Raw genomic sequence first — 23,788 nt, forward strand, 5'->3', positions numbered from 1 at the left:
GTACAATATTAATTTTCCTTCGACCTATTTGAATTGATTCTTAACACTCTTAAAAGTAAGTATATAACTTTTGTGTACATCTTGAAATTGACTGGTAGAGAATAGCCATAACTTTTGTACAATTGTATTTTATTGTGCGAAATAATAAATAAGTATAAATACTTACTTTACATTTAATTGTAAATGTCTGATTTATCACATAAAATTATTATTATAATTTCTTGGAGGCAGCGCCAAGGCGAAATATGTTGTGTGCTTATTACATTAACATAACACTTTAATAAAATGAAATCATCCAAATTATTAGTAACAGTGACGAAATTCTTAACTTATATTATAATTTAAGAAGATCGATATAGTAACATCCTTTCTCAATCATTATAACGTTTACCTTTAAATCTGCTTGGTAGTAAATAGGTATGCAATTTGTATAATGATGTACATGCTTACATAGAATTTACGCGAGACGGCGACGGCGCTTGTATTACGTCGTATCACGTACTACGCCATACTCACACATTCAAAACTTTACGAGACATCCACTACATTGCCGTGCAGACACCTATATTCGTGTAATCCACTACTCACTGATTTCATTCATATACCGAAACTAGACTTCTCTTTGTATCTCATTCATGCTAATGGTAATTCAATAGGAGCGAGTGAAACGAGGAAAGCTTTACGTACGAAATGGCGTTTGTTGAACCAAATCGCCGCGTCGGTCGGTCGAAGTCTCGCTCGCTCCCTCGCGCAGTAGCGAAGAACGCGTTCGAGGCGTGCGTTCGACTTTCGGGTGGCGACGTACGCTAAGCGTGTGTCTTCATTATTGATGCAAAAGTTCCACGATGGTAGATCATAACCAAAAATTATTACAGGAGTTGTTAAAGAAACCCGGGAATAATGTGTGTGCCGATTGTGGAAGCCAGGGTATGTTACAGTGTTTTATTAGTGATTTACTTACCTTGTAAAGCGTGGTATTTCCATGGGGTGGTGAATAGGCGGGGGGGCGTAAGTGCGTCCATGCTCTGGAGTTCAGTGACCTCGACGTAAAATGCATTCAATGAAAACAAATCATCGACATTGAGAGCAATAACAATGATCGATGATCAAACAAACGATCATGTCGTAAGTAGGTAATTTAAGTGTATCAGGCTTGGTCCGATTATAGAGCCTGTAAGAGTTCGTGCTAATTGGAAATTAATTTTGTGTAACCGAACCCCTGGCCACGATGTGCTTTGTTTATAGTAAGAGGACAAACAATCTTTCATCTCTAGAATTTACAATTCCTTTTTCCGTATACACAAGCTGTTATTGTGCTACGTTGGAAAACCAAGAGGCAAAATTATTTACAAGGAAGTAAGCAACGATTTTCAAATACATAATTCAATTATCCTTAATTTTGCTAAACCTTATAACCAGTGAGGTTTAATTTCAAAGTCAGTAAAATATACACTAAAAGAAAGAAGTTTTTATATCTTCATAATCACAACAGTAAATGCAAAATAAACTTAAAAATATGTTCAAGGAAAAAAAGTTGGAATCATTTAATTTTTTTTAATTATTTATTGTTTGATCTCGTGGTAAGCTTACCTGCTCCTTTATTTAGTACATTACCCAGGTTATAATCCTTTTAGATTGCAATTATTGTTGTTTATTGAAAACGTTTGAAATATTTAGAATGAAAAGAATTAATAATATCATTAATACTATTTAAATTGAATATCAAATAAATGTAAAATATGTTTGCAAATTAACAATTTTAAATATAACTATTCTATATTAACTTATGTTCTACATGTACATATACTTAGGTACATTTCGTTTTAATATATTATTTCATAAGGTTTTAAATATTTTATGTGTATTATATGTATATACAATATTATATGTATATAAAAAGATTCACTTTACGTAAATATTTTTTCATATAGAAACTAAATAATTGCACTACGACTTTATACCGTTTTAAATCAGAAACCTTGACATTTATGACTCTTTAAATTACAAGTAATAGCAATAAAATTAAATATATCTTTAAATAAGGCAGTATACACGGCTAATGGCTATAAATAAAAATCTCTAGATTGCCGAGCGTTTGGCAATACAGGGTATTTGGCAAAACAAAAACAGAGTTATTAATCTTAATAGTTCATATGATTACGTCCCAAAATTCTGAAAAAATAATTAAATAAATAAACATTATTTATTTATTTAATTTCAGTTTATAGAAATATGTTACAATTTTTCCTGTTCACTTCCACTTTGGTTTTGAACAGATAAATGGAAAGCAAATTGATTGTAAATAGTCTAATAAAATAAAAGTACAGCAAATAACAGTAACTGAACGGTTAGTGGTGCCAAAATATTATGGGTTTTCCTCATGCGGATGACTCACCGTACTGGTGGTGGGAGTGAGGCTATGCCAGACCCATGTTACTTTCATATGAGTCACGGTAGAATAAGTGATGTTTGTATTACGGTGCTTTATTATAGTACATTAGCAGCAATGATTTGTCGAAATAAAATAAAAAAACTAGACTAATGTTAACCACTAATATAAGCTTTTAAGCACGGCTACTGATAATATAAATAATGAAATAGGAAATAACATAAGATTGATTCAATAGATGTTTCTTCTCTATTACGAATCACATTTTTTTTCTTATCATGCGTCTAAACTTGGCTTTTGACTGATTTGACATTATGTTTTAAATTGGTATGAAATTATTTACAATTCAAGTAATGTAGGACTGTCTAATGTGTCTTCAACTTTTTCATTGTTGATATTTCTGACCTTGTTTACTTTCACTTGTTTAAAATGTAACATGGCATTGTACGTGAATGAATTAGTACGTGATATTTTGCGTACATAATATCAAAATATTATTTCTATTTACTTCGTCAAAGTGACATAATAAAATATCTAAAATAATATCATTTAAATTCTGTAGCTTAGGTTTTTTTAAGTCATAATTATTATTTTTTTATTAAAAAAGTTGTGTTAAGAAAGTGTCGCAAATTTAAACAAAAAGTTACAATCACATGATTGATTTTTGAATTTTAACCCATAATCGCGATTTCAAATTGTGCTTATCACGTAATTGGGGTAATGGAAATATTGTGATTCGTGTTGTATCGTGCATGTATTGGGTGAAAATCTGCCACATTTACCTTTATTAGCCAAAGGGAAATAGAGCAGGGTGGTAGAATAAGTAATTTTAGACACAAGATATATAACATCATAGATAAGACTTCTGGGGGGACGGTGATGACGGTGTGAGATGTGGTCTTTCTGCATTGTCAGTATGAGTCGACGAACAACGTCTGACTTCAAAACAGATAAAAAAGAATAAAGCTCCAACCTACTTATCCTTAAGAGAAAAAACCGATATAAACTTTTCACGAACAGATACAAAATATATATGAAAAATATTTTTTTCTTATTTAAATTATAATTATTATTGACATATTATTCTAATAATTACAATATTTTTCATATAATTATCTAGTACTAATCAAAATCAAGAATTATTATTATGCATCTTCTATTTGTTTTTTTTTAACTCATGCTATTTTATTTTGGTATTCGCGATTGTGCAAAATGATCTGAGGTTTGTGGTTTATGTGGTTTGTTCAATAATACTCTGTAAGTAATAAATTTTAAAATTATTCTCAATATTATAGTAAATATAATTTACTTCCTCGTTTGCATTATGTAAAAATCAAAACAAAGAACAATTGACAAACAAAATAAATCATATCATAATATATAGTAATGAATTAGATAGAGATTAGCCATCAATTTTAAGTGCTCTTAAATTTTCCAATGTGCTACTAACATTGAGGAATAAATCACTTACTTTTTCTATTTAGTAAAAAACGACAACTGGCTAATGCCTGCGTTGTAATGCCAATTTTTTTTCTTTGGATACTATTGTCCGATGCAACTACTAAACGTCAACATCAACAGCAGTGCTGTTCTGTAAGAACTCCCTTCAATAACCCGTGAAATGTCTATAACTTACGGTGATATACTATTTTGATGCGTTTACTCTTCAAATGTTATAATTATTAACGTCAATGTCGCATTTCACATTCTGATATTACACGACCGTTTTCTGCGGTGTGTTTGAATGTTTTTACATTCATACTGTACAAAGTTTCAACTCACAGTTCACACAAACTAATGAACATTAGTTTATGGATAATAATAATTTACAAAACTAATTTATACAGTGCAATGTTGATGTCATAATAACTTTTTTGATATTGCATAATCTAAGAAAGATAGCATAGAGCCATGATTATTGACTAGAACACTTGAATTTTGTGAAAAATACTGGGTTCACTTCTCCTCAAGAGGAAAGGAGGCTTTTACCTAGATTTTTTTTTCATTAATGATTCGAATATTTACTATTATGTATAACGAAGTCATGTTTTATAACTTAGGTAACGTTAGAAGACAACGCGTATTGTTTTCATTACAAAGATTATATTGTACGTTTTTTTAACAAATTGCTTTACATTAAAGTTCATTAGCCTTACATAATCACACGTTAAAACAAAAAAATTACGACAGTCTTTAACCTTATTTAATCATTTACATTTCGTAATAAAAGAAACAGTATTTTCAAGTAATATTTAACATTATTATAAAATTTAGTTTGAATTTATGTGCATATTTAATTCATAATGCACAGTTTAATATTATATATTATTATAATATTATATAAGTTTCTGAGCAGAATATTTATAAACTACATTGTATTATTACACATGCGTATTCTAGAATAAATAAGTAATATATTACAAGGTTAATGTAATAAATGAAAATGGACCAGATAATAATTATTAGAATACATATATAAAACCTCGTTTGTGTAATGAATGGCTTAAAAGATTGCAGACCTCGAGGTCCCGAGTCCGAGCCACGTGTCGGGCCATTAATAAATTGTTGGATGTTTTTATAAAAGATTTCCAGTGAATTACTAGCAATATGTGCCACAGAAGCTTTGGTTGTGAAATGCCGTTCGATCATATTATGCGAATAAAGAGTGCACACACAGTTGTAAACTATAATATATCATTGGTAGATGTTTTGATGTTTACCGCATTTTTCAAAAAGTCAGGGTGACTTTATACAGTACATAGTTACAGGTTTATTTTTTTAAAATTAATAATTGATAAAAATAGAGCCACTTACTTACATATATTTACAAATAAATTGTAATTCTAAAACAGATAATGAAATAATAGGTACGTAAATACTCGTGGTCACAATATTTACTTCATTAATGACATAAAGCAATGCAGATATAATTAGACAACCGGCAAAAGTTGCTGCATTCCACGCTTATTATGTCATTTAACTTATTTTCACTTTAGAAAATATTCAGAAAAATACGATTGAATCGTTTCTAAAATCTGTTTTTTTTATTTAAATACACAGAAGAGCGAAATGAAGGACTAAAAACCAGTAAACAAAAAAATATGTATTTTTAGTTTATTTAGATCTTAAACTGGAATATAATCCGAGTAAAAGACGTTCCAATAAAGTGATATTTTTATAGTTATTTTTTATAAAAATTATAATCACTAAAATATTACTAAACTAGACAAGACAGGTCTCACTAGCAAATTAAAAAAAAAAGACCTGAGTATGTACGTTCACAAGCTTGCCACGGAAAGATGCTAAACAATTTAATAAGCCAGAGGCGTGGTATTCTGGGTTTGAAAGGACCGTTGAATATAGAACAACGAAGGTGATCTAAATTATTTCTGATGTGCTTCTAATTTAATTTATTTATCTAGAACTAGGCAATTGTAATAAATCCTACACAGTGTCAGTTGTTGTGTTTTTATACAATATTATGTATTAACTTATATATATATATATATATATATATATATATATATATATATATATATATATATATATATAAATATATAACAGCTTGTAAATGTCCCACTGATGGGCTAAAGGCCTCCTCTCCCTTTTTGAGGAGAAGGTTTGGAGCTTATTCCACCACGCTGCTCCAATGCGGGTTAGTGGAATACACGTGGCAGAATTTCGATGAAATTAGACATATTCAGGTTTCCTCACGATGTTTTCCTTCACCGAAAAGCACGACATGAATTATAAACAGAAATTAAGCACATGAAAATTCAGAGGTGCTTGCCAGGGTTTAAACCCACGTTCATCGGTTAAGATTCACGCGTTCTTACCACTGGGCCATCTCGACTTTTTGTATATCATAAACATTTATATCAAAGCATTTCTTTAACTTCTTAAAAATCTTATCAAAACTACTTCATTCGGTTTGTTTAAATATAATTGAATAATTATTATCTATCTGTTATTCTTTGTAAGACATATTTTAACCTCAAAATCTGAACGAAAATAAATTACATATCCCTTTTTTTTATTCTAGATCTTGTACCAAAGCTCATAACATTAAGAAAACCAGAATCAAACCACCGAAGATTATTGTTTACATTTGCCTTTAGTGTTAGACAAATTTGGAGCTCAAACAAATACCCCTCATAATAATGTATAAATCAACTACAAATGTGTAATTAATCGTTTAGTTTAAAACGTTGTTACGGTATCATAACGCATGTTCATTTGTGATTAACCGATTTTGTTTTTACACTGCTTACCTTTTTCATAGAACCTCATATATTTTTATATGTGTTCCAAAAATAAAAATATTTTATATTATTCTATAAAGAAAAAAGTAATCAAAACCGTTTCGTATTTGTTTTTTTTTTTCTCATCGAAACCAGTTTAAAATCACACGAGAAGATTCACCTACAACTGTATGATCAAAACATAGCGTGTTATTTACGACTGGAGAGAGGCCACTCTTGTCTGTGTGCGTGCACGTGACGTCGTGTCGGTGTGCCCTAGTAAACATATAATACTGTTGTGGTGTTGCTAAACTCTATTATGTCTAGAACTAAATCAGTCTGAAGACTAACAGGACTCCTAAACGAAACATTGCGGGAGTTGCGTTTCTATTTTGAGTCGACCCTCGCGACGAACATTTTTAATCGCGCAGTCACACGTCACTAATCACTTCATTCATAGGTAAGGTATGTCTAAACACACACAAACAACCGAAGACGGATGCGGTTGCGTTCATTTTTTTATTGATTTGTTATTTGCGAAGCTATTGCAAGTATTATCGCGGTTTCAGCTTTTATTTCTTATATTGACGTCATGAAATGTGTTATTGTTGATATCACTATCGCGGCAAGCGATAAAGCGAGCCCTTTACTCTCAATAAAGAACATCCCAAACTATATAAAGGCAAGGTATCGTTGACAAAAACTGTTGGGCGATGTAAATAATAAAAAATGATATGTGTTCGAATAAGGTTTATTGTGTAATCGCACGTGCTAAACGCGTAGGCATGCTTGGTACCAGACGGAATATTTTTATTTATTTATTTATTTATTTTGGGAAACATACAGCATAATTTAATACATAAAGTTTAGTAACAAAATAAATTTCACTTAAGCCAACAAAGTTTCCACTTATACAAACCAACATGGAGTGAACCTAACGATAACAAGTTATTTAACAATTTATTAAGATATATGAATAAAGTATTAAAAATAATTTAAAACAGAAGAAAAAAAAAAAAAAAACGATAAGTATATTACTGACAAATACAGTTTTTTAGAGCTTCTTTGAACTTAAATAAATTTTCGTTAAATATATCTATACTAGTGTAGCGTTTATTATGATTGTCACATGCTCTTACTAAAAAGCGATTTTTAGCATAGTTCGTTCTACACATTGGGACATAAAAGGTATGTTTTGAACGGGCAATGGAATGTGAGCACATTTTTGTTGGTGTTATTTCAAATGTACAAATGTGTGTAATATTATGTTGTTTAGAACGATAATTACTAGGTATTGAGCTGATTACGATTAGATGTCGAGAGTCTGATAATATTGCAAATCAACGTAAGTGCCGTCGTAAACAATTACCCATACGTGCATTCCTTTCGGTTTCTTAAGTGGAAATACTGCAAATAACATATAATTATTATTAACATATAATATTATTATTAATAATAGATTATTTTTCCATAAGTTTATTTTTTAAATATAAAATAATTTCATCTAGATTACTTTTAGAAAAAATTTAATAACTGTAAGCTTACTTAGAAATATTAAAAAAAAATTTAAAAGTAAAAGCAGAATTGTTGCTCTAGTTGTTACAGTTTTGGAAATTATTAATTCTTATTCATATAAAATAAATAAAATATTATTAAACAATCTAACATTAGGTTAGACAGACAAAATAAAAATGTTTTGTGTGAATACATATAAGAGGACGAAAAATAAAACTTATGTTTGGATTCAAAACATTTTCGGTATAGATGCGCTCAAAAACAAATATTATTTCAGTTCGTCGATACTGATTAATGTGACTATTTCGTTGGCTTAGTGGCTTGCTTATAAGACAGAGAATGAGGTCCTGGGTACAAATCCCAATAAAATATTAGGAATTAAGTAGATTAGTACGAGACGTAAAGATCAAATTATGATATTAAATGAAAAATATGATTTATAGATTGTTAATTCTGTATGACTCGAGAGTAAAAACATCACAATTCTAAGATTAATTTTAATGATGACAACAATCAGATGATATTTTCAGAATTATTATAATGATAAAACATTCGTGCCATCTTTTGTTTTAAAACACACATTATATACATTAAAGTAAAATGGAACACGTTTATTTCCAGGGCCAGATTGGGCTTCTTACAATCTGGGTATTTTTATATGCATGCGATGTGCAAGTATACATCGCGGCATGGGAGCGCATATCAGCAAAGTGAAACACCTAGATTTAGATCGCTGGGAGGACTCACAAGTGCAGAGAATGAAAGAAGTTGGAAACGTCGCGGCAAAGAATAAATACGAGGAGCGTGTACCGCCGTGTTATCGGCGACCGACGAAGAACGACCCACAGTGAGTATTTTTTTTTTTACAATTAATAGGCCAGCGTTTGACCGTTGACTTGCCTGATGTTAAGCATCCACACGGTCTAAGATGTAGCACGCTTGCCTATAACAAACCTGTTTACTCTGGATTTGAAGACACCAACATTTTATTAATCTTTGCATGATTTCAAATATTTGCAACAGCACATGTATTATTAACATGTTTGTATATTTATTTTATTTTTCGAATCTAATATTAGTTACTATTACTTAAGTAGAGACTTTTGTTTTTTTTTTTTTTGGTGACATAAACTTTTCTCTAACTTTGTACAATTTATCATTAATGTACCTTCTTGATTATTTCTTCTTTCAGTATCTCAAAGAGCTCTCTTATTGGGTTAAGACCGCCTTTGTACCCTTTTATCTATACCATCTATATATACTAATATACTCTGTGTGTGTAAACTCTGCCTGTCTAACACGCTTTTACAGCTAAACCACAAAACCATTTTTGATGAAATTTAGGTATAAAGCAAGGTTGAACCCCAAGAATGGACATAGGACATAATTTTCTTTACCTAACACCTGCCCCTCCTCCGAAACACGCCGACAAAGCCAAAATCGAAAACTGTTTTTCTTATATAGTGTAGTTGGCTGCATTAGTATATATTTTATTATTATATATTAGCATAATAGAATAGAAAGGCGGACGAGCATATGGGCCACCTGATGGTAAGTGATCAGCAACGCCATAGACATTGACATTATAAGAAATGTTAACCATCGCTTACATCACCAATGCGCCACCAACCTTGGGAACCAAGATGTTATGTCTCTTGTGCCTGTAATTACAATATATGCAGCAACATCTTCCAGATATGAAGATATTATCTAGATTTTTGATTAAGAATAATATTTCTGTATGTTTATTGGTCTGTCTATATTAATATACATAGGAAGCTATCAGGATAACATAATTAGTTTGAAGACGGTTTCATAAATCGTACACAAGATATGGGAGTCGAATGAAACACTTACGTAAATTCGACCATACATACAAACAAACACACTTGCAAAAACAGAGAAATGATTTCTTCAGACATCAAACGTGGAGATGTTGTATATTTATACTTTTATGAATCGAATCGATTCAATATTATTCCAAAACACCAAAATTTAATAAAACAAAAGACGACTCCAAATAAACATGATAACGAGCAAGTTATTATGACTGATATCATAATTTTATATAGAATTGAATCGGCAAGAAATAAATATATCAAAACTTGACCTACATGTGTTATCTCCACATTATCAACTATCCCATAGAATATGTACGTTACGATGACTACACACATACAAAAGTAGCCCATAATTTTTATCAGAAGTATCATAAAACTCGTATGAAAGTTTTCGTATAATTTTTAAATGAAAAAAAAATTGACTACATTCCTATTTTCACTTTAATTAACTTTATTCCACTTTAACTTGTTGTAGTTGTTCATTTTAAATTAATTAATATTTTAATCAATTAATTTGCATAAACACTTTTTTTATTTAAAAGAATAAAAGCAATTGCATATTTTGGAATTACATTATCTCAATGTTAAAATGTATTTAAACGGCATATTTTATTCTGCATGACCTTAAAATTTGCTCTAGTTAATATATTAAATAATTTCAGAGTTTTGATCGAACAATGGATACGCGCCAAGTACGAAAGAGAGGAATTCTGTCACCCAGAACGTCAGAGCTACCTCTCCGGTACCATGGTCGGGTTCCTCATGAAGAGAGGCAAAGAGGACAGTCGCTATCAGCTGAGAAAGTTTGTTCTCAACGAAAACGAGGACACTTTGAAGTAAGTCGATCAATATAGCGAAGTTTGATGTTGATTCTGCAACATATTGCAAAGGTTTCAGATTATTTAAGACATTTGTGTGATACCGATTTTATTATCAAACGTAGAATCAACGTGCAATTCATTCCGTTCCATCGATATTAACATGCATGCATGATCTTTTACCATCGTCATTTCGTTTTTATATTTATTCATTAAACATGAAACAGTCATAGGCGCTCTACATTAGCTATTGCATTATTGTGAAATTTGTCTTAATCCAAACGCTTTTCATTGACATACATTTTGTCTAACACGCGATATAGGTAGTTTAGTTAACGACTTCGCGATACGATTATTTATACAGCGTAAACCGCGTCTACAATATAATTTCGCAAAGTGATGAAATAGCCGAGCCAACTGTGAGCAGTTGTTATTTAATCTGTACTCTTGCCAACAAACGAATGTTGTTTACCAAATTCTCTCAATGATAAGAAAGATTAAGGTATAAAGTCCGTCTTACACGGTCGTCTGCATAATTAAGCTTACATTGTATTTAATTATAGTCGCCTAAAAAATATATATAATAATGATAACTTGCATTTCGATACGGAAAGACATGTATATTTAGACACGTGGTTAAATGTCGCCTATGACGTATTCTTTGCCAAAACTTCCACGCCTCTAAGCTACTACGTCAAAAGCCTAGTGCAAATATTGACTGCCGACGTAATTTTAAACTCTTCGGAAGGTTTGCGATGACTTCGCATTTCAATTCGTACGCATATCTCAATTTTATCAGCTACGAACTCGATTTTCCTGTCGTTTTATGTTATGAAATTTCGAACTACGAATCGTGTTAATATTTTATTGCGACAGTTGCCGAGGTTAATTACGACGGTCATTATTCGGAATTTTACTATAATATTCTATGAACTCTATGCCGTTTTGTCGACAAATCATTAAAACTTAACTATTTACGTAACTATGCCTACCTAAAAACTCTTCATAGACGTAAATTTTATGACATATTTACATTATTTTTTATGTTAAATCGCAATTATGACATATATTATTATTTAGCATGTCATATTTTATTTATTTCAAAATGACCTTCAATTTAACACGTAGAAAATTTGATACTTACAGTAATTTTATAACTATGTGTAATTTAAGTAGGTTTTTTTTTGTTTATTTGGATACATATTTAAGTATTGAATTAGCATAGAAAATAATTTTGTTGTTAATAATTTAGGTAAGAATATATCTTTTCGTGATATTTTTAAAGCAAGGCCAAGTCGAACCTATGTAATATTGGTTTTTGTATACTTTTGTCAATGGTTTAAATTAAACGTTCAAACAATATTAAATAAAAATTAACGAATTGTCAAAAATATCATTGCATAAAGGATACATAATAATCCTTTAAAACGAGTAATATTCGTTATTACAATAACATTTTTCAGACTATTACATTAATAAAATACAGACATAATATTATTAACAGGATATTACGCTGGCATTATTCGCGGCGTTAATTAGCTAAGTTCATAAAAACAACGTCAAACGTTAAACAAACAACGTAAATAATGATGTGAAATCGTCGTGAATACAAAATAAAAGATAATAATATAGGGACTTGTGTTGAGATTAATAGATTCTCTTAACTCGGAATGGTTCTTAGGTACCAACACGCTTCAGACGGCTGTAGCCGTGCTTCGGGTTGTCTCGGTCGGATTTTCGATCATCTCCGACTCAAAAACTTGGGTCGTTTGAGGTAAGAAGCGAGTACTAAAAATTATAAGCACAATTTTAGTTAGGTTATATACATAAGCTTATAGAAAATTCGATCGAAATAAAGGTCGACTATAGTATCCGCGTTTATATACTATTTCTTACATTAATACATAATTTATAATCACCATACATACTGTTTTAATATTCACTTCATCAATGGTTGGTCTTCTAAATAACAAGAACAAATGCTTCCATAACTAAAGCATGCAAAATTATGTCTTACTGATTGTAATATCATTGTCGACTTTGCCTTGTACGTGCTAATCATTTTATCATCCCGCTTACAAAACTGTATGCTTCAAAGTCTATAATAAAGTAATCGTAACATTATTTTTTTAAGATTTTTAGATTGCTGAAAAAAGAATTAGCGATATGTTATCTCCATAATGAGATTATAATTTATAAATCAGCTGCATCAACAAAGAACTATTCTTACTGAAGCAGCTCAGAGGCGGACGGGCATTTGGGCCACCTGATGGTAAGCGGTCACCAACGCCCAATTGGCATTTTAAGAAATGTAAATCATCGATTACATCTGATAAATTAAATATAACTAGTAACTTTCTGTTAAATGTCAATAACGGAGCCGATAAATATAAATTGATTGAATAATTTTCTAATTAATAATATTGTGTCTATTATGTATGGTCAGAGTAAATATTTTATAATAACGTTTACCCTATCAAAGTTCAGGTAAAGAATTAAATTACTAAAAAAGTAGAGACAATTTCAAGTGTACGTATTTCCTCATAATGACGTCACATTTGTAAAATAAATATATAATAAATGTTTTAATATATAATCAATAATACATAATAATAATTCAATTAATCCTTAATGTTATTGATAACATATAGTATTATTAGTATCACTTCATCTATAACTAGTATTTCTTCAATATATAGGCACATATAAAATAATATATATATATTAAATACCTTCATTACATGTATATCTACATAGGTATCACGTCAAGGAGAACAAGGAACCAAAGGGTGTGTTAAAATTATCTGAACTGAACGTGTCGTTCGCCCCCTCTAAGATCGGTCACATGAACTCCATGCAGCTGACATTCATGAAGGACGGATCAACGAGGCATATTTACGTTTACCACGAGGACCCGGAAGTTATTAACTGCTGGTAATTTATACAAATATAAACATATTATACAGGTTGGACTTTTACAACTGGACAGCAAAGCTACCATCATTGATATATATAGGGTACCGGTTTTAAAAGACTATATATTTTGTAATTTGAACATTTCGATTTCCAAAAAGCCGAGATGGCCTAGTGGTAAGAACGCGTGAATCTTAACCGACGATCATGGGTTCAAACCCGGGCAAGCACCACTGAATTTTCATGTGCTTAATTTGCGTTTATAATTCATCTCGTGCTTTAACGGTGAAGGAAAACATCGTGAGGAAACCTGCATGTGTCTAATTTCATTGAAATTCTGCCACATGTGTATTCTACCAACCCGCATTGGAGCAGCGTGGTGGAATAAGCTCCAAACCTTCTCCTCAAAAAGGGAGAGGAGGCCTTAGCCCAGCAGTGGGACATTAAGAGGCTGTTACTGTACTGTTACTGATTTCCAAAGAAGGAGTATAAATGATAGACTTGTAATATTTATTTATTAATAAAAAAAAAAACAAAATTAATATATTCTCAAATATTTATTATCAACTTCTCTTATAAATATAACTTCAAAAGTGAGTACGATTAGGCTTCGAGAATCACACATTAATAATATAGTAAAATAATAATTAATTATATTTAAAGGAACAAACGTTTTAGTCCCTAAATATAGACCATATTCAATAACTACATATATTAAAAGAAAAAAGCTATAACAAATTATTTGCCCTTACAATAGTAATGAGTAAATTATCTAATGTATAACTTAGGGTTTTCGTTTGCATATACATATAAACGTATTTTCTCTTACATTTTAGGTACACAGCCATACGCTGCGCAAAATTACACCTATTACAAGTAGCGTTTCCATCGACCCCTCAATCCGACCTCATTCTCCGTCTGCCTAAAGACTTCGCACGCGAAGGTTGGCTGTGGAAAACGGGGCCGCGGCCGTCTGATGTGCACAGACGGCGATGGTTCACGCTCGACACCAGGAAGTTGATGTACCACGACGAACCGCTGGACGCTTATCCTAAGGGCGAAATATTTATTGGTAAGTACGTCACCCATTTTACATTGAGTAATATAAAAAAGACTTATTATAAGCGTAATAGCGTATATGTATACGGGTGGTGAATTCTTACCTTCAGGTGGCTTATTTCCCGTCCCCCTATCTACTCTATAAAAAAAAAAAACTTATTCAAACAAACATCGACTCTCAGTAACTTGAAAGATGCCAAAGATGTGGCCGTAGCTTTATAATCGATGCCGCGGTTTGATAATTTTTCCTTCGCTTCGTCGCACAGTATTCCATGCCATCAAGAGTCACGGTCATCGGACTCGGGATAAGTAAACAACAGTCTTACGTAGAATGACGTATTACCGACGTAAAATGTAATCTCTATGTTGTATTACGTACGGAACATTTGCTAACACAATTCAAAAACAATTACCTAAGAAATTTATTACCGTCGTAAAATAAATGATTAGAAACTTGAAAACACATAAAAATATATCATAGACAATATATTGCAGCTGGTTTTATGTTATAGTCAAAATAACAGAGCATAGAGTATAAAGCAAATTGCCTTGGAATGCCTTGGAGAGTATAGCTTTTTAATTAGTGAGGTTTTTTTTTTTGTTTAAAAATTATTTATTTGTGCCACTAGCGTTCGAGACGTCGGGATGTTGGGGGTCGGATGCCCTTACTTTAATAAGGGAAATTGGCTGTCGCCTTAGAGAGAGGGGATTTGACAGTCGCTCCGGGTCCCACTTGGCACAAAGTTTGTCCATTGCCATACAGCGCGGAAATGCGGCCTGCATTATGGGCAGCTTTGCGTCGGGTGGGAATCGGGAGGGGCTATTTTAAATTTGACTAAAATAATTTAAATTTATTAATAGTAATAAATAATAATATTGGTCATTAAAGACAATTATTGCAAGCTTTTATATAAAATACATTATTGTAATAGTTATTAGGTATTGTTGACATGGATTGTATGGATTAGTGAGGTATATATGGGTACCCAATGGATGGAACCCGTGGAACTTAATCAAAGCTTACGGGTTTCAAAACAATTGAATATATTAATTAAGTCTTGTTTATTCGCAGACATTTATCCCTTTAAATTCAGCAGATTAATTGTCAAAGACAAATCCAAATTATAAAGATACATACGATATCGCGATTCCGAGTACGTTTAATGTTTAGCCTTAATAATGATGTTTTTCTTCACGAACGTTGACCTTTGGCAAATGTCACGAGTTCATATCCGGGAAACCACCTATGATTTATTTTTATTTTATAAATAATTGATATCGTTTTATTTCGTTTTAAATTTATTATTTTAGTTACCCTAGTTGTTGTATTCCGGTGTATAGGATCAGTGAGACAGTGTACAAATGATCCATTATCACTATTAGCTACCTAGTTCTAAAGATGAGGACATTGGTGATGTAAGCAATGTTTAATTCTAACAGCACCAATGTCTATGGTCGGCGGTGATATATTTGCTAGTCTGCCTATTTATAATAAATAATAATTATATGTATAATCATTGTCATATTCCAGGCCACGAATCCAACGGTTACCAAATCAAAGTTTCAAACACGGGTAACGGCTGCAAGGAGGCGCGTTTCCCGTTCCAGCTGGTGACGCCCGAGCGGACGTTCTGCCTCGCCGCGACCACTCACGAGGACCGCGCCGGCTGGCTCGCTGTCATACAGCAAGCGCTGAAAAGACCGCTCACACCGCAAGACTCCACGAGTGAGTATAGAACACCCACTTGGTCTACTAGTTACGAGTAGCTATTAAAGTGCTAATCTCAATGTTCTGAATTCAAATTCCGTGTGAGGTCATTGAAATTTGATTAGGGGTGAAATTCTACGAGTTTAATGATGACCTTCGGAAGGCAACTCAAGCCATTGATCCTGCGTCTTATTTCTCTCTGATCTTCTCGCATTGTAAGATTAATAATACGATAGACATACAAATAAATTTATGTCAGGTATGTGGTCACCTCCGCCCCATTTGCATTGTATAAAATATAATGCTTCCCAAACATCATGACTGCCAGCCAATAGATAAAATCTAAATAGTATTTTCCTTATACTCCTTAGTTTAACTAGAATTATACATTATATTTAATTGTATCTTAACTTAGATTAAAATGATGAAGTGTGTACACCCAAATATATTGGCTATAAGCGATGGTTGACATTTCTTACAATGCCAATGTCTAAGGGCGTTTGGTGACCACTTACCATCAGGTGGCCCATATGCTCGTCCACCTTCCTATTCTATAAAAAAAAAAAAATAGACGTACAATATGTGCTAGTTAATTGTGTTAAATAAAACACTGCTCACATCAAATCAAATTTGACGAGCCGGTTGGCGTGGTTGGTAGAACACTTGCCTTTCACGCCGAAGGTTGTGGGTTCGATTCCCACCCAGGACAGACATTCGTGTGCATGAACATGTATATTTGTCCTGAGTCTGGGTGTAATTATCTATATAAGTATATATTTACAAAAAAAAAAGTAATATATGTAGTATATCAGTTGTCTGGTTTCCATAGCACAAGCTTTGTACAAGCTTAATTTGGGATCAGATGGCCGTGTGTGAAAAATGTCCCAGGATATTATTATTATTATCAAACGCACAGCATCGAATGTCACGTGATAATAAAATAAAGCACTCTTATTTTCTTTTTTTTTTTCAGTCGAAGCGACGCTCGTTCGGAAACGCACAACGTCGAATTCGATCAGCATATTCTCAGGGAGGTAGTTTAATTTTATCACCTTTTGTTATATAATTAAACCACATAGAAAGTATTCTTAAAGAAATTAAACCGTATTCATCTCGCTTACGATATATTTAAACAATTCGCTAGTGCAAAAAATACCTAATTTTAAATGATTTAATTTCACGCATGTATTTTATGAATATTTTATTTGTAAATAATTTTATTTCGACGTTAATATGAATTATTTAATTCTGATGATTATTTTTTTTTTTTATTGTAATACATTTGTTTTAGTCAAAATAGTTTTACTATTTGTAAATAAATTAATTATTTTATTGAAAATAATTTATAAAATTAATAGTGAAGGGACTGAATCTGTTATTTATATTATTATTAATTGTGATTAGTTCGTTAAGGTTTTTTTTTCACAAATTAAATGGAAATATTAGGAGGAAACTTTGTAATATGTATTCAGGCTTCGCACAAAATGTTTTTAATATAATACATATATTTTTAATTTTCTTACATCTTACCACTCGGTTGGATTGCGTGTGTTGTGAAAGAGGAAATGGGGAGTAGCGACCGTTATTCAATTTACAATCACGTGGATTAGGTTATGACTTATGTAGAGCTGCATATCATGTATAAGAAAATTGGAAATTTGAAGTCAACGCATTGGCGATAACAATTATAATTACGTTTAGTTGTAAACAACATTGATACACTAATCTTTAGTGACTTTCAAAATTGAATAAGTTACAAACACACTCCGTAAATTCACCATAAGATTTTGCGTTCTTATGTAAAAAATAAGAGTTAAATTCGTTTCATAGTTATCTTCACATAGACGCTACTATGATGATACTTTTAAATCACATATTAAAATTCGTAATAAATAATTATAGTTTTTGGTGTGTTTGATGTCATTCAATTTGTCAATATCGTGTCCAAAATATAAGAGTTACTAAAACAATATTAGTAAGCATGCTATTTATTTATATTTCCTGCTAAGAATTAAAAAAAAAATCACGTCATGTTATCACAAAAAGTTATTTAAAATAACATATTGCTCTCTCGTTCATATAAAGACATTTTACAGGGAATTCGTGTAAAAATTTAATCGTACATATTATAGTAGAACAAAATTACAATAAACATCGTATATAATGCTTTAGTGTCATAAGCAATATAATTGTAGACATAAGTAAGTTAAGTCTAATAAAATAATTGTATTCGATAGATTTTGTACCATTATAACTTCATATATTACTCATTTACGTTAGTAGAAAATGTATGTCTTCTCGGTCACTCCTATTGAAATACCTAGCGTACGAGCAGGATAGTAATAACAATACACAACCACTAAAAAATTGTGCATCTGTCATACTATAAGCTAAAATTGTATGTCGTTAATCTAATAGATATTGACTATGGTTCATGGGATTTATCTTTAACGTAATTTCAAGTAATATTGATCTACAATTAGTCAATATGAATCGTCTCGGTCACTCGTATTGTAACAGCAAGCTTATGAGCAGGATAGCAACAATACTCTCACGCTCTAATAGCTCGTGCATCTGTCATACAACAACAAATTAGGATTGTGTGTTGTTAAATTGACGGAACCTGTTTCTGGCTGATGGGCTTTATCTTTAACGTAGTATCAAATATTTAAAAAAAAAATAGTAAATAATATAACAATAACAATAATTCATGTATCAATTCGATACTCGATATCGATGACCGATATTAAATATCGGGGTTTTTCTTTATTAGCTTAATAATCAATAATTTGCTTTGTTTATTTAAAATGATGAAGCAAATATGAGTAGACAAAATTATTATTTAACGATTAATTCGAAAGGAAGTTTTGATGTTAATGTGAAACGTATTTTTCTGGCCTATTCGAACCACAGGAGTAAAGACAACGACAAAAAACAACTTTGACATTTAGTTGACGCGATATCATTGGTCTTGAATAATCTATGACATTTAAAATGGATTGAAATTTCAAAATTTGTGAAAATCCGCGACGGTGTTACCGTAGACAAAGAAACAAATAGACCAAAGGGCCGTGAAGCCGCGATTGAGCAGAGATAGTTTGTCAATGTGTGCGTATAATGTTGCCATAGTAACTGCATTCCCTGTTTTGGGAGATAAATAATTTTTAGGATTTAATTAAAACATGAAAAAACACCAAAACTGGTTACGCGATAAGGGACAAAAGATTTAATAATTCTATCTCTGACTAAACCATTTGTAACGTAATTTTCGTTCTCTTTCTTGTGTAAGTGAGAACGAAATCGTCATTGCGTCTATTAGTTTCTAAAAGTAAAGTGAAATTAAAATTAAAGTGGTTATAGCCTATTCCAACCGCAAAAGCAATAAGCCCAAATAAACAACTTTGTCATCGAATTGACGCAATATCATTGGTCGAGATCTTGAATAATCTATGATATTCACTCTGCATGCGCGAAAAAATAGCGTTTAATGTCCGCGAAGTTGTTATCGGAACTTCGAAAGTTAAATTAATGTGGTTATAACTGGTTGAGTGGAATAGTGTTGTTTTATAAATAAAGATATTCATCAAGAACTGTTTATAATGCATTATATAGCAGAGCTATTAGGAAATGGTATATGCGAATCTTAAGGTCTGTTTATCTTTACTCCTTCGTTTTGAATAGGGTTTAATTAAATAAAATATAATCAACTATATCAGTAGTAGTTAAATGTATTATTATATTGAAATAAAATAATCGATCGTTCGATACAGATAACGACGTATTTAATACTTAATATACAAATAAGCAATTAGTAACGCAATAATTTCGCGTACAATTTGTATGTTTTAGCGTTGTAGTATTATTTATCACTTATCAATTTTAATAGCTGCAAATATATATTGATTTCTATATAATTTAATATCCGCTGATTATTTATTTATTGTCATTTTATTTATTATTAAAGTTAGATGGTACTACAAAATAAATTATGTATTATATATTAATTTTATAGCTTATATAATTGAGGTTGATATTAATTACAGAGATTACGTATTCATTAAAAAATACGTTCAATAAATTAGTTTGTTAAATAGATGATCAAATATTAAATTTTCATTATCATATAGCCTTACAAACGTCGTTTAACGGGTGTTTAGTCAAACATTGATTTCTCTCTTTTTATCATTGATTTCATATTTGAAAGAAGAAGACAGCTAGTAATGTGCCGGATTGGCTATTTTTGGTATTCGAATTTTTGGTACTTGTTAATAAAGTCAGTAATCGAGTGGGTAGACTCGGACAGATACTTGAATACTTATATGTATTCGAATACTTAATAGGACTCGAATCTTTTTGAATGATTTACTCGTTAATAATAAAACAATATTCATACGTGTTTCTGTAGCGCTTAACTGACTTCACAATAAAATATAGACTTAAAAGTTGTAGACATAAGATCGCAATTTGCGTACCCGTCTTAGTATTCGAATACCACTAGACGAAAATCGCTAGAAAGAAAAGAGAGACCTAAGTCATTCTACACATATACATACAACTCTGTGGGCCAATTGTACTGTAACACGTGTCGTAGGGCTTTCAAACCAAATTTGGTCTAGAGAACCACATTAAGACATGCTAGAAAAAATATTTAAATTCTAGGGTCGCCGTCATCGAAATCGATGAGAATGATTATATTCGAATACCATAAAGAGCTCGGCACCCGTACTCGAATACCGTGTATAATGTATCCAAATCCTATAATTTCGATACTCGAGTATGTAAGCTCTTACTAAGTTTTTTAGTCGGTACTCGAGTCAGCTCACACGACTGACTGGCACATCTCTAGATACAGCATTGTTGACCTAACCCGCTAAACAACATTTATATGTAAAGCCGTTTTAGTTTTTATGTTTTAATGATAAATAATCGACACGTTTTTAGAACTATCTACGTATATAATTTATTGTTAAACTTTGTAATTCAATTGCGATATTTTCTATAACAATTTCAACTAATTTGACATTCTTATTCATGACAGTTGAAATTTCTGTTTTATTTCTTCTCTATTTTAACGACATTTGCCGATAAATCAATTACTAATCAATTTATATTCTGTCTTCTGATTTTTTTTTAAATTATAAACTGATCTAAATCTATTAGTGATATTTACGACTAGGAACGAATGATTTTATTTACTTGAATAGATCGTATTAAAAGCTAGGAGACTACCAAAAAGGTAGAATAATATTTTAATATTAATGTATTCTTTGAATAGGAATGATAATGTGTGTGAAAATGATGAATAAAATTCGTCAATGTGAGGAATAGTGTGTGAAGTGCTTATAAAATCTGAACAGTCTGTTTTAAAATATACTTTTATTAAACGCGTTTATGAAAATTTATATGAAATTCAATGTAATTAATTCAAGTGACTAGATAAAAATATGAAATGTAAAGATTACTGCATGAGTTTAATACATATAAAATTATAATAAACAGAAATTTAATAATTATTTATTATATATTTTGTGTCCAAAATCATTTAATGCTCCCGGCACAGAATACTACAACTTCAAAATATTTCTTGTAAGTTTTTAAAAACTAAATTCACAGTATGAATATTTAAAATTTTTGAAGTAATCTACAAGAATTATATAAAAAAATATTATGTTCATAAAGAAAAGTTTTGTTATTTAAGTATACAATATAAATATTCTGAGAATCTTTTTAGAATAAAGAAAATGTATCACAATTAAAGGTTTTTGTTTGAAAATTATGTACTTATATGGTTTTTTTTTTTGTAAAACTCATAACTGAACGCCTGAGTAGCAATGCTTATAAATTACTTATAGTCCAATGTAACAGATACAACATTCAGTAAAAGATTTAACCTGTTTCTCATGTTATTATACCTAATTTAAAATCTATACTTTAGTTTATTAAGGGTGTATCGTAACAATATATATCACTGCATTGTACTGCCACTATAATTACCCATATATAAATAAGTATATAAGATAAAAATATCATCTTCGCTTTAGTTAGTCTTGTAGTATAATTATTTAAACAAATTTTACCAAAACGTTGCCTCGCTTAAGTTACATTATTATTTTTTTGTAAATAATTTAAAACAATTTAGTGTGCTCTGGCATAATACATACATGTAATTGAATATTTATAAGATTAATAAACATTTTCACTGGCTAATGTTATGTTTTATTTTACAATTTTCCAAATTGTTTTTTTTTTCTTTATACAAATTGATCGATGTGATAAATTGTAATAATATGCTGTATGCAATGCTTCTGACATATTATACGTACATACTGTAATATAAGATTTATTATTTTTCCTATGTATACTTATTTCAGCAAAATTCTAGGAATTTGTGATGCTTTGTCGTTGAAATGGACCCTCCATTTTCTAAAATGTCATCAGGCTTTTTTTAAAAACCTATAAAATACCTAATCAAATAACTTCGATGTGATTACTGTGGTAAAGGCCACTGTTTTAACGAAACCGCCATTTTTTCGAAAATGACAGTTTGTGGATAAAATGACGCATGATACGTAATTTTTTTTTTGTTTTTAATATATGAGCTAGCGCTTGACTGTTATCACACCTGATGGAAAGTGATGATACAGTCTAAGTTGGAGCGCGCTTGCCTAGAAGATGGTCGGGAGGGTATTTCAGACCTTAGCGATGCGTATCAGAAACGAGGAAGCAAATCTTTACGTTCGTGTCTTAAGAATGTTGACTACGTACGGGTGCAGTTCTGTGGTAAAAAGATGACGGGGGAACCAAATTAAATAGTTCCTGAGCACACCCGAAATATATCCTGTAGAATACCGACAGACAGGCAACCTTACGACGGTGTTCTAAGCTCCGGAGTTTTGTGACCAGTGTCTGGTCGGCAATGAGCCGTCTAGCATAACGATCCACTAAATCCAAAGCATCAACCTGGTACTTAGCAGAGCCGTCTCATAAATGGCTGCAGTATTCCATGCACGATATGACTTTGGCTGATATAAGGTACACCGGACAGAAGCTGTTCCGGTGTGAAGTGCTGTTTGACCTTATTGAGGATGCCAAGTTTTAGGGTCGATTTCAAACTTTGAAGCTTAGAGGTAAGAGGGTAGGTGTTCGATTTTTGCTTATTTTTGTAACGTTTAAAAACGACCGAAGCTTCATCGAAGCATTTTGTATAAAAACTTTTATTACCCTAACTTTTTAAATTTTAAACTTAGAAGATTAGGATTAAGTGGGGGAAGATTTTTGATTTTTACAATTTTTTTTTTTTTGTA

General features: G+C 31.2%; 2 protein-coding genes across 3 annotated transcripts in view; both read left to right on the forward strand.

The window, feature by feature from the left end:
* Window positions 1-23,788, forward strand: part of LOC126774416 (cysteine synthase-like) — a 157,632-nt gene that overhangs the window by 98,811 nt on the left and 35,033 nt on the right.
* LOC126774405 (arf-GAP with dual PH domain-containing protein 1-like) lies at window positions 771-22,112 on the forward strand. Of its 2 annotated transcripts, XM_050495919.1 has the most exons (8): window positions 771-927; window positions 8,767-8,992; window positions 10,649-10,822; window positions 12,486-12,578; window positions 13,562-13,738; window positions 14,554-14,789; window positions 16,308-16,502; window positions 17,458-22,112. In XM_050495919.1, the coding sequence occupies exons 1-8, from the start codon at window positions 846-848 to the stop codon at window positions 17,520-17,522; spliced, it is 1,248 nt and encodes a 415-aa protein (XP_050351876.1). In that variant the 5' UTR covers window positions 771-845; the 3' UTR covers window positions 17,523-22,112. The 2 variants fall into 2 exon arrangements, with proteins under 2 accessions (XP_050351876.1, XP_050351877.1); XM_050495920.1 differs by lacking the exon at window positions 12,486-12,578.

The sequence above is a fragment of the Nymphalis io genome, chromosome 16 (genome assembly GCF_905147045.1).
Source record: "Nymphalis io chromosome 16, ilAglIoxx1.1, whole genome shotgun sequence".
Taxonomy (NCBI): Eukaryota; Metazoa; Arthropoda; class Insecta; order Lepidoptera; family Nymphalidae; genus Nymphalis; species Nymphalis io.